Source organism: Mauremys reevesii, linkage group 11 (assembly GCF_016161935.1).
Source record: "Mauremys reevesii isolate NIE-2019 linkage group 11, ASM1616193v1, whole genome shotgun sequence".
NCBI lineage: Eukaryota > Metazoa > Chordata > Testudines > Geoemydidae > Mauremys > Mauremys reevesii.
In genome coordinates this window covers 570,312-582,834 of record NC_052633.1, presented here as the reverse complement: position 1 = coordinate 582,834, position 12,523 = coordinate 570,312, and the positions used below count along the sequence as shown (strand labels likewise).

The 12,523-nt window shown below is 42.9% G+C and overlaps 1 protein-coding gene across 5 annotated transcripts in view; it reads right to left on the bottom strand.

Annotated features, from left to right (window-relative positions):
• DIP2A (disco interacting protein 2 homolog A) overlaps positions 1 to 12,523 on the bottom strand; it is a 186,903-nt gene that overhangs the window by 27,929 nt on the left and 146,451 nt on the right. For 3 of the 5 annotated variants that reach the window (XM_039494216.1, XM_039494219.1, XM_039494220.1), the window contains 11 exons: positions 12,310 to 12,390; positions 11,653 to 11,780; positions 10,236 to 10,350; positions 8,891 to 9,092; positions 8,509 to 8,618; positions 8,305 to 8,385; positions 5,133 to 5,256; positions 3,676 to 3,797; positions 3,237 to 3,348; positions 2,775 to 2,884; positions 436 to 566 (listed from right to left, as the gene is read on the bottom strand). In XM_039494216.1, coding sequence (XP_039350150.1) covers positions 436 to 566; positions 2,775 to 2,884; positions 3,237 to 3,348; positions 3,676 to 3,797; positions 5,133 to 5,256; positions 8,305 to 8,385; positions 8,509 to 8,618; positions 8,891 to 9,092; positions 10,236 to 10,350; positions 11,653 to 11,780; positions 12,310 to 12,390 — 1,316 coding nt within the window. Of the gene's footprint in view, positions 1 to 435; positions 567 to 2,774; positions 2,885 to 3,236; positions 3,349 to 3,675; positions 3,798 to 5,132; positions 5,257 to 8,304; positions 8,386 to 8,508; positions 8,619 to 8,890; positions 9,093 to 9,230; positions 9,326 to 10,235; positions 10,351 to 11,652; positions 11,781 to 12,309; positions 12,391 to 12,523 lie in introns of those variants that run through there. The other 2 variants (XM_039494217.1, XR_005586121.1) reach the window with 2 other exon arrangements.

The following is a 12,523-nucleotide window of genomic DNA, read 5'->3' as shown; positions in this document are numbered from 1 at the left end:
CCTGCCCTGCTGCATGGCCAGGTCCAGGGTCCCTGCCACCTGGCCCCCTGCCCAGGGCCCCACTCTGTGGGGGAGTCTCTGGATAGGAGGCACTGGGCATAGGTGTCTGTGGGGAGAGGCTGGGGCAGGGCACTGTGGTTCTCAACCTGCGGCCCAGGTAACACACTGTGGGCTGCATACGATAAATAGGTTGAGGACCACTGATCTAGATGAAACCAATACTGAAATCCTCTTTTTCTTGTACTTGAAATCCAAGTAACCTGTATTTACAAACAGTGTTTCTTCTCCCGTACAAATCAAATATGTTTGGGTCTTGGAAAGTTGCCAGATCACCAGGTGTAAAAAGTACCATAATCGTGACTGCAAACAGAGCAGGCAGACAGAAAACAGAAAAGCAAGGAAGCCCCAGGTAGGTATAAGCTTTAAATACTGTACCTGCAGAGGCACCATAGTGCAAACCCGAGGCCACAATAAGGGTCAAGGCAGATGGCAATCTGTCGTGAAGGGTACAGTTCACACTGTAGCTTTACAGAGCGACATAAGGCACTTGTAGCTGCATGTGACATCTGGAGAAGGAAAACAGGCTCACTAAAGGCTCATGTATGTCAGGAAATTTTTACATGTTTCAACACACTTGGGAATACTGGGGGTAGAAGCCATGACGCGGGCCATGATTTTACAGTCAATGTGAATAAGGGAAATCATGTTCAGCATCATGTAGCCCCTTCAATAAAGGTGCGAGGGCTAGTAATGCACATCTTCAGATAGCCAGGGAGTCCTCCAGCAAAACACGAAAGACCAGAGTTGACATTCCTGAAATTTTTTACAGTCCAAAAACACAGAGAACATTTTTTTTCAACCCCTCTGTAAGCCCTCTTTATGCATCCTAAAGGAACAAAAAGGTATAGGCAGCAGGTTTAAAACAAATAAAAGGAAGTTCTTCTTCACGCAGCGCACAGTCAACTTTGTGAACTCCTTACTGAGAGGGTTGTGCTAGGACTATAATAACAATTAAAAAAAAAGGACTGGATATATTCATGGTGGCTAAAGTCATAAATGGCTTATATTAGCCAGTATGGTGGAGAATGGTCCCCCTCTCTCTCTGTTCAGAGGATGGAGATGGATGGCAGGAGAGAGATCACTTGATCATTGCCTGTTAGGTTCACTCCCTCAGGGGCACCTGGCATTGGCCACTGTCGGTAGACAGATACTGGGCTAGATGGACCTTTGGTCTGACCCGGTACGGCCTTTCTTATGTTCTTATGTACAAGCCCTGTGTTTCCTAAGATATTTTGAGGGTCATCTTTAAGTGGTTTGCCTCTAGCTGAACAGCATTTCTGTGGTAGCTGAGAACAGTACTCTTTACTCCCAGTCATGCCCCTTAACTTCAGGACTATTCCTTCTCTGACCATGTCTACGCTACAAACTTATGTTGATGCAAGTGACGTCAGCACAGAGCCATTGCAGTCAGTACATCACTTGTTCGCTCCTTGTGTCGGCGCTGCACGTACTCAGCAGGAGTGCTTGTTTCGATGTACAGCGTGGTGCACCATTGGTAGATTAGCATCCTATCACAGGGTGCCATCCCTGCAATGGAAAATGTATCTACACACTTACCCGAGGTTCCTTCCCCTGCCTTGGGCTCGTCTGCGCTCGACTGGCTGGACTCAAAAACAGGTCCTGGCTCACTATGCAGCTGGATCCCCCAGTTGCCAGTCCCCCCATCCTCCTCCTCCACCTCTTCCTCCTTGCTGTTCATGGCAGGGACCTGTGACGTAGGCTCTTGGAGGCATCCACAGTGGTGTGTATGGGCGAGAGGTCTCCACTGAGTATGGCAAGTGGCTCTTTGTAAAAGTGTCAGGTCTGCGGCTCAGCACCAGATCAATTGTTGGCCTCCTTGGCTTCCTGGTATGCTTGCTGTAGCTCCTTAGCGTTCATTGGCCCTGCTGCTTGTCCCTGATGTACCCCTTCTCCTGCATCCCCCAAGCAATCTTCTCACAGATGTTGACGTTTCTATGGTTGGTTCGGAACTGCGTCTGCAGTGTCTCTTCTCCCCACAGGTCCAGGAGATCCAATATCTCCTTTCTCCAGACAGGAGCATGTAGCCAGCAAGGTCAGCTGGGCAGTTGCACTTAAAGGAGAGCTTCTCAGTGTGCAGGAAAAGGAATTTCAGAAGTTCACAGGGCTTTAAATGGTGGGTGGTGGCGATGGCAGGCTTCTGGTCTATGTGACCCCTGGGCAGTGGAGTTCACAATGGGGACCAGAGTGGTCAGCATAGGGCATTGTGGGACAGCTGCTGGAGGATTATTAGGGTTGACATAGGTAACAAGTGTCTACTCTTGTGCTTGCATTGACCTCAGTACATCTACCATGGCTCAATATCGCTCAGGCAAGTGGTGTCACTATGTTGGCATAAGAGAGCTCTTACATCAGTTCAAGACAAAGTTAAGTGTGGACACATGCATGACTAGACTGATGCATGGCAGTTGACAACAACATAACTTTGTAATGTAGACAAGGCCTTCACCTCTTCTCTTAAGTCTCACCAATTCTCCAGCCATAACCATCATTACCTGAATATTTCTAGACAGCTGTGCCTGACACGTCGACATCAGAAATCTTGGCTGCAATGTGAGATTTGAAATATGTTTACATTAAAACATCTCTCACCATTTTTAGGCTTCTTCCCAGGTTGAGTTGAATGGAATAAAAAATATGAAAAGATTTCAGGCAAGAAACTAGTTAAGACAAACATCTCAATTCAATTAATATACCTTTACTCCTGCTAATATGCCAGTCGTAGAAACACTGAAGTCCAAATAGGCCAACATATCCGGGGATGGAGGTCTAAAAATATTAGCCACCTTCTTTTTAGGTATATCATCTATTTAAAATACACAAAAGCAATACAATTGCACATTATTATTTTGGAAAAGGTAGAGCAGTATAATAAATCCTTTAAAACATTGGAATATTAGGTTATTTATGGTTTATGGATTGATATGCAGCCACAATACAAGAGACTCAACACCAATCCAGCTAGCCAGCTGTGCTAACAGGATAAATGATTAACGGGTCTCCAAGCTAACTGACATCCTTGCAAAGACAGCCAGTTATGCTAACAGTTTTAAATCATATTGGAAAAGCCATGATGCATCTTTTCAGTTATCCACACTTCTTTGCATATCCAAATGAAAATCTTACTATATTATTAGCAAGTAGTTAGACATCTGTACCTGTATCCAAAATGGTGGGCCATGTTTTAATATCTACAGCTGTGGCAGCTTCCTTGGACTTCAGCAGTTTCATTATTCCTTGTGTTGTAAGGATACATGCAGACTTACTGACCTGCACAAAGTACAACATTCAAAAAGTTAACAGAACTGATGAATGGATGTTCTTGTGCTTTAATATCCACCCAAGTCAGTTCAACCTGAAGGAGCTGATTATAAAAAAAGTTCTAAACAAAGAAAAAGAAAATTTTGATAATGGAAAACAAGTTTTAAACTAGTTGAATGAAACATGTATTGACTCTGAATCAGAGGGTCACACCACTACATTTTTCAGAAATTCGGCTTATTTTATATTCATTGGACCATGATGTTTAATGGGCAATTTTTTACTTATTGGATCAACAGTTTTAAACAAAACAAAAGACAAAGGAATCTCTCATACCTCTACAATCATCTTGACAGTGGGCAGAGTAGTAGCAAGATTTTGTGGGTGAGGGGGTCGAACTGTTATGGGTATACAGCCGGCATATAAACAGCCATAGAAAGTTGCTATTAGGTCTACTCCTGTTAAGGACAAAAACTAGTTTTAATGTCACAAATCATCATAATCTCTCATACCAATTCCAAAAAATATCCTCAATACATTTTTAGAATTAAAAGACTATACGCATATATTTGTCATAAAAGGTCCATCTGAACCAGTGCCCTGCCTCTGGAAGTAGCCAGTCCGGGAGGTGGAGGGGGGGGGGGGGGTTGTTGAGTTTTTGTATTTAAATATTAGTACATTTGTAGTAATTATTTAAGTTCTTCAAATGAGAAGATCTGTTGAAATACATTTAGACAAATGTCCAGTTTTGGGTGCCAACTTTTAAGAAAAATGTGGACAAATTGGAGAGAATCCAGCAGAAAACAACAAAAATAATCAAAGGTTTAGAAAACCTGCTCTGTGAGGAAAGGTTAAAGAACTGGACATGTTTAGTCTTGAGAAAAGACGACTGAGGGGGGACCTAATAACAAAGAGCATGGTGATAATTGTTCTCCATATCCATTGAAGGTAGTACAAGAAGAAATCACCTCAATCTGCAGTAAGGAAGATTTAGGTTAGTTATTAGGAAAAACTTTCCAACCATAAGGGCAGATAAGTACTGGAACAGGTTACCAAGGGAGGATGTGGAACCGCTGTCACTGGAGGTTTTTAAGAACAGGTTGGACAAACACCTGTCAGGGATGGTCTAGGTACATTTGGTGGACCAGCTGATCTATTGAGATCCCTTCCAGTCCTACATTTCTCTGATTCTCTGATTAATACATTCCATGAAATTTGAGATTTTATGGTAGATTATAAGTAATATATACAGTATTTGTCTTTCATAAATTAACATTATGCAGCGTCTAAACTACCCTTTTTGCAGAGTTTTACACTCCTGTTCTACATTTACAAGCACGCATTAGTGACAGAGACCAAACATGAACTCATTCTAGAGGTGGTCACTTCCTGTTAGGACACAGGTGCATTTGTGGTCAGCACTGCCCTCTACTGTACCTATTCTATGAATGCACACATCATTTCACTCTTTGGAACCGAGAATCTGGTACCTTTCATGTGATCTAAATTCATTGCCTATTCACTTCCCAATGGTATGGTAATGCACAACTGTCCAGATATGTTCCATCTGACCTTCATAGATTTATTTGATAAATTTATCCTGCCAACTGGAGAATAGGTTTAGCAGAAAAAACAGAGAAGCAAAGAAGCCTTTCCCTTAATAATTACATGCTGGTCACTCTGAGATGGATTACCAAATTAAATGGCTGTGGGACTGTTCGAGCATCGAGATGCTTACCTTCCTTTACTCACAATTGATGACTTTACAGTATCTGCTGTCTCTATTCCCTTACCTGGAGGATAAACCAGAGCAACATGGTCTCCGACATTCAGTCGTCCCTTCTCCATCAGTGCAGCTGCCACCCTCTCTGCTTTCTTGTGCAGTTGTATACATGATGCAGTGCTAGCTACTGTGCCCTGTATAGTACAAACGTGACTTAGGAAAAATTGGCAGGAAATATATTTTGACACTGAGTAAAATAAATAGCCTTAGATCTAACACTTCATTACAATTATGGTTTTAGCATCGTAGTGGATAGAATTAAAGACTTGTTAAAACTACATTTAGAATGGTAGAATTCAGTTAGATTTTTATAATTTCGACAGCTAACAGATATTTATTTTAAAGTTTTATTTTTATCAATTTTAATTTTCACAGTTGTGCAAAATTATGGATTAAGCCTTTTTTTCTCTTCTCATTTTTTATAGATTTAATTTTATCGGGGAGTCAGCCAAAGGTGGGAGTGAGGCAGCAATTATTTATAGACAATAGACACTGATTCAAAAAGCTAAAAGCTTTATAACCATTGAAACAAACTGTCAACCACGTCTCAAAATATCAGCCTTAAATTAAACATTAATAAGTTCTCAAGCAGCATTTTTCTTACCTTGCTTACATGTAAATTTCAAGTATCATCGATGGAAATATTTTTTCCTGTGTATAGTGAAATCAGCGTTTACTGACATTTACCAGTAAAAATCTAACCCTGCCAAGCCTAACTATAGTCAAACACTTTAGCCGCTCGGAAACGGGGCCAGTTGCACCAAAAACTCTTAAAACGCTCACAGAACTGGCTGTGCTGTAACACACATTTACAAGTCTCCAGCATTATAAATATCAGATAACGAAGATACTTTGGTACAAGTTCTAGATTTGCCTTTCCACACAAATTTAATAGCTTAAACCCATCTTTGTTATTAGAAACCAAGATGATGAAAATGTGGCATGCTTTTCTGATTCTGCCAGTAAAACGATTCATTACACCAGAAAACAAAAGTAGTTAAAACATTCACCTTTCACCTTCGGTGTCTTGTTCAAGCAAGTCTGTACAGGGGCAATACAGAAAATCCTCGATAGCCCTTACAGTGTTACCGTCTACTCTCCTTTCCCTTCACCCACTTCTTGTTCCGTTCCATCCCCTGCCCCACAACCAATTCCCTTATCTTGACGCTGTTTAAAGGCTCGTCACCTCTACAGTTGGACTTTCCCCCACTACTTTAACGGTCTTAGTCAAAGCTTTACTTTATTCTTAATTCAGTGCTTACCTCTTACATTTCTGATACCTACATTTGCATTTCCTAATTTAATGCCCTTTGCTTTACATTTCTCTTCATTGATATTTTTCTGTACCGCCCAGTAGACAGTAATACCAGGCACCCACAGGGAGCGCCAGTAAACGTTCCTAGGTAGCAAAGCAGGTAACCAGGAGTCCGGAGGAGCTCTGCTAATGAACATGGCAGTTAACCTGCAGTTAACTTTCAGGTCAGTGAAAAAAAAAATCTTCATTTCTGGGGTTAACAATTCAGCATGGAGGTTTCCTGGACTGCAGTAGGATACTCTGCAGCCTTGGGGAACACTAGAGAAGTGGTTGTCGAAGCCCTGCAGTCCCAACAGTGAGGAAATCTGATTTTGGATTAGGACACAGGACAGAATATGCTGATAGAGCATTCCTCAGCTCGCCCACAAGGCCCTTACCCCACCAACTTTAAGCCTCTCGAAGACTGACTTTTGCCCTGCTGCCTATGGTTAACCTAGATAACTTGTACAAACATGCCTTACTTGCTGCTCCTCTTCTGTGAGCCACTTGATTGTCTGCTCCTAGGCAGTGAGCTCCTCGGGGCAGGAGCCCTCCTTCCCTGAGTGTCCTGAATATCCAAGCACTCTCACAATCTCATAGTAAACCATAACTGGAATGTCTGGGGACAGAGGTATAGTGTGGGGGCTGCCAGGACAGATTTAACATTGCTTGGCTCAAGCTGAAGTGACCATGACGACTCAGGTCTTGTCCTCTTTCACATTTCTGACCGCCATCGGTAGTGACAGAGTCAGTGGAAAAGCACACAGCAGAACTCTGAACAGTAACTGAATTTCTGTCCCTCCGTCACTTCACAGAGCTTGCTGCTACAAACACTACCACAAAGACAGCCTCCCTCCCCAACAACCGGCTCTTCAGAGACCACTTGTGCTGGTCATGTGTCCTACACCTCAGCTTGCCTGCACACACATTTTATTTGCCAGCAAGGTGGAGGGTCACAAGGTAGCTGACGAGCCCGACACCTCAGATCCACCCCTGCTGACTGAGGCAGAGCATGGATAGCTTGCTGTCGGTCACAGCAGCAACAGGCAATCCTTAGCCATGGGGACTTTTAGGGTATGTCTACACTGCAATTAAAAACCTGTGGCTGGCCTGTGCCAGCTGCTGTGGCCTAAGGGACTTGGACTAAGGGGCTGTTTAATTGTGGTGTAGCCATTTGGGCTTGGGCTGGAGCCCAGGGCCCTCTGCGGTGGGAGGGTCCCAGAGCTCAGGCTGCAGTCCAAGCCTGAACGTCTACACTGCAATTCAACAGCCCCTTAGCCTGAGCCAGCTGGCACAGGCCAGCCACGGGTGTCTAACCGCAGTGGAGCCAGACCCTTCGGGCCCACCTGATGAGCCAGAGCTCTAGAACACTGTACATGGACACGATCCATTGACCGTCAGACTGTCCCCAAAAGAGGTAGAGCCCACTGGCACTAGGGGAAGGGTCAGAGGTGCCCCTGAACCCAAGAAAGCGGGAACAGAGACCTCCAACGTGTGCCCTGGATCCATGACCATCTTTCTTTTTCCTCCTCTGTCACAGCTCTGCCTTCTCGTACCCTTCTACTCAAAGGGCAATGAGAGCGAAACCACAAATGCCAGGCACGGTGTAGACTTCAAATCTGAGGGAAGCTGGACACGCAGCTGCTGCAGCTCTCTGAAACTAGACAGGATGTAGACTAGTGTTCTAGGGAGGGAGCAGACAGTATGAAAAAGCTAAAATACTGACCACGTGCATCCATTAATGTGTGCTGGAAACCGGAGGAGTCCCCCCAACATCAATAAAGTTTGGAGCATTTTAGGCTGTAACATGAGTCTGCCACTTCCCTTCTTCAAACCCAAATAATTTTATTCATTACTTGATCTGAAAATGAGACTAAGTGCATCTCACCTTGGAATTCAGCAACAGAAAGAGAGGGTGATCCGGGGTTGTCTGGGCTCGCCACTGAAGAACATCCGCTAAGTACAGGAACTGAAACAGAAAGAAGACAGGACAGAAAACATTCAAACTCCCTTGAAACATACCATGCTCAGCTTCAGTAGGGTACTACAACAACTGCTACCCTTGGATACATTCAGAAAGTCTCAGTGCTACCTTTCTTGCCTGGTCGTTATCCTCCAGCTGGGTAACATCTCTCCCTGAGGCTTGTGCAATTCTTTTTCCAGCAACAAGGTTGCCCACTATCATAGAAGCAGGACCAACATCTGGGTTAACAAAATGAGCAAAATGAGCAGATAACTCAGTTTAACAAAGCCAATCATAATTAAATAATAACGAATAATTAAGCATGCATATTACCATAAATAACGAATGCAATGTAACGTTAAAAAAATAAAAAAGGAAGATGAAAGGCTGAAACCAAACATCAGATCTGACAGAACAAACGTAACCTGGTAACACAGACTTTAACATGTTCAGTTACCAAGACAGCAACATTTAGAGAGAAACATGAAGGCTGACACTCTGCTTTAGTTACCTGGCTGTTTTTGTCGAGGTTTAGGCAAGTTGGTAACACAGGTATGAGGACACATCAAAACATTGCAAGGGTGCAGAGCACCCTCTAGAAAGCGCTGTTTTGTTTCTGAAATATGAATTCCTCCAAGTGGTGCCTTCGGCAAGGTGTTCGCAGGAACCAAAGCAAGACAATACACACCCACTTGGTGAATGCTGTCAATTGCCTTGAGAGGGGAAAAAAATAATTAATTATGTACAGTGACATGGCACTTAGCTGGAACAAGAATTCTAAAGTAATTTATATCATCACAAATTTTACTTGCACCATAATTTGCAAATAAAGGGTCCAATTCTGCACTCACTGAATTCACAGAAGTTGTGCCATGACTTCAATGGGAGCAGGAGCAGATCCATATTTCTGCCGTGCAGTCAAGCCCAACACTGATGAGGGAAGTTACTAAAATGTGGGTGATAAGTGCGGAAAGGTCATGAAGGCCAAAACCGTGTCACAGTGTACTTAGCATGTCTGGTGCAACCGCAGAGACACAGTAGAACGTGAACCACAAGAAGATATAGCGGGGAAACATTTAGCTGCTTAACACTCACTATGTGCTTCAGCTTGGAACCACGCAGAACAACAGAAATGGGTCATACTTGTGTTTCTATGAATGACATCCTTACCATTACCAAGTAAAATGGTAATGAAAGACTTAAAATCCTATGAATTTATAGAGACCATTGTCTCTTTAGTCCTACACAGCTTTCCCCTCGGCTTAAGAGGCATCTCTCTTTACATTGTTCTCTTCAGTCCTACCCTCCCTCTTACTTCATTTTCTGATTCCTCGGCCACACCTGCTCTTTCAGTTATTGCACCCTGCCACCTCCTTAGAAGTGACTGGCTACTTCAGAAATACCTGACCACTACTGGATAAAGTGACCAAAAGTAGCTGTTCAATTTAGGGGCATACGGGAGACATGGTGCACTCCCAAATCTCACATGCTACTAACAAACATTCTAAAATAGAAGTCTGCTTTTGATATTTTGTATAAGTTCAACATTAAGTTATTTCAGAATCAAACAGACCAAAGGACATTGGCAAAAATAAAGACTAACGAATTACAAATTGAACTATCTTCTGCAGGATTTGAAAATTCCAATCAAAATGAACTGCAGAAATCTGATTTTGCTCTTGAAAAAAATTCCATTAGCTAACACCCTAGAAACGCAGTCAGAAGTGAGCTTATCAGAGGTTTCTTTGGCCAGTTCGAAGGTAAGGTTGTTTATATAGAAAACAGAAGCTCTGATATTCTCATTTGATACATTAGCCTTATTCACCTGAAAAAAGAGAAAGGACAGATCTGACTACCTGTAGAACCCTGCTCATCCACTGAAAACTATCCTCCTCTGATGCATCAGGGCGCTGCTCTGCCACAAGCACTATTCGATCATCATGCAAAACGGTCACAGAAAACACTGCTATCCTAGAACACAAAGGACAGAAGAATGCTAGGACTAGAAAAGATGCAACGTATAATGAACACAGCATGGTTTATTACAATATGGATGGCTGTAACTCCTGTGGAACTGTTTTCACAGACACAAACATTATTTATGCCAGATCATCACAAAATCACTCACAACTTGAGGACAAGAGGAAGTTTATTTTAATTTTCTTTTCTCAGATTTGAGAGAATTTGCACTTCACTGCTATGTTTCACGTGTTATTACAAGCAGGGTTCAACACATACCGGAGCTGTGCAAACTTTCACTATATAACTTTGTCATGCACACTGACTGTAACCTACAACATCTAACTACTGAATCTCTCTCCAAAGGAGGTGGACAACTCTGCCAGATTAAAAGGTGGCACGTCTAAGCTGTATATCTGGACTGATAGCTAGAAACCTGCTTCCTTTGTGGGCCAAACTGGCTTTGAACCCAGGTCAGCAGTGGGGAAAAGGCTAGCAATACCTCGACAAGCTGGGAGCCAATTTTTGAAAATGATGCTTGAATTGATGGAAGTGACACATTTATGAGGAAACAATATACTTTTGTTGTAGGTTCAACAAGTAACTCAACAGCAGTTCCTCATGCCACACTGCCACAGCTGCAATCCCAGGAGACACGAGCTGAATGCCCCTCTACGTAAGAGCGAGAAGTTGGGCACTGTAGTGTTACTTTTGAGGGCCCTTCAGAGGCCCCAAACAGCCAGCTTGTTCTTCTCAGGGCATGTGGCCAGGTGCATCTATTAGCATGAGCAGCTGCGGGAGGGAGCTGTCTGGTAGGGTTAGATCTGTTAGGGGGAAGGGAACTTGTGTTCTGGATTTTCTAGGGGTCTCAGTTCTGCAGGCTCTTGGGGTGAAGCTGCTGCTTAATTTAATTTGTCGTGTGTTAGGGGGTCTAGAGCTCCGGATAGGCATCCACATTTATTTTTTTAGAAATCAAAATAAAATAAATATACAGATGATGCAAAACTGAACAAAGAAGTATTGTAAAGTTTTAAGCAGAAACTTAAACACAGAGAGAAGAGGTCAGTAAGACTAATGATTTCACCAGGTCAAGACAATTTAAACAATTTAGAATCAGTTTACATAAATTAGGTTTCATGCTGTATGCTAGCAGGGGAAGCCACACTTTCATATTCACACTCACAGGGTGGCATCTTGCCCCCAAAGCAAAGTTCAGTGCAGAACTTTCCCCAACCTGGAAAGCACTCTGAAAGGCTGGATGAGCAGAGGATAAATACAATGTTAGGGAATAAGTTCCTCTTTCAAAATATTCACCTTCCTCTGTAGACAAACTTCATTGGTTCTACTGCCAGTGCTGTGGCCACTACATCATCAGCGTTGTGTTTGCGAATGTTCACCACCATCAGGCCATCTAGTTTTCCCACCACGAATACCAAACTGTCCTGAAAAGACAACAGGCTAAAAAACAGAAAAGCCACACAAAATGCAAACTCAAGACTCCCAGCAATACAAGATCATTAACCCTAGAGATAAAACAGTGACATTATATAGGACTTATATAAGGAAAACAGACTCTCTCGATAGAGAATCCTCTTGAATGCAGCTGTGCTCACACAGAAGGAGGCGACTAGTTGCCAAAGCCAGCTACTCGACCCAAGATGTGCCCTTGCTCTATCAAATGAGTTCAGGGACATGATCCTGTCATTTGGCTTTGAAAACAGGAGAACTAGGAACCCATGATCCAACAGCTGGAGAAGATATCTGGAGGATACTCCCCTTGGGACAGCAATACTAACCTGACATTCCAGCCTTAGTTTCATTTGATCTGCAGATTGTCGCACAAGATTACATTTCATTATTCCTGTTCTGTTTTCCTAAATCCTCCTATCTACTTCCTACGGCGTATTCTGTTAATTCAAGAGTGGATTCACTTCGTGGGCATTTGGAACAGTTTTGTCCAGTCATACTTACGGGTCCAATAAAGCCAAGCAATCCTGTTCTTGTGAAGGGTTGATCTGAAACAGGCACCCCTGCTGCTGTCACTGGAATGGTCTGATAGAAGACAGAAGATAAAGTTCAGATACACACCACAGGTACTTCACTGTTTAACTGGTACTGTGAAGCTAAAACACATTCCCCTTCTGTTTCAGTGAAAATCTTTTATGATTAAACAAAGAATGAGCGA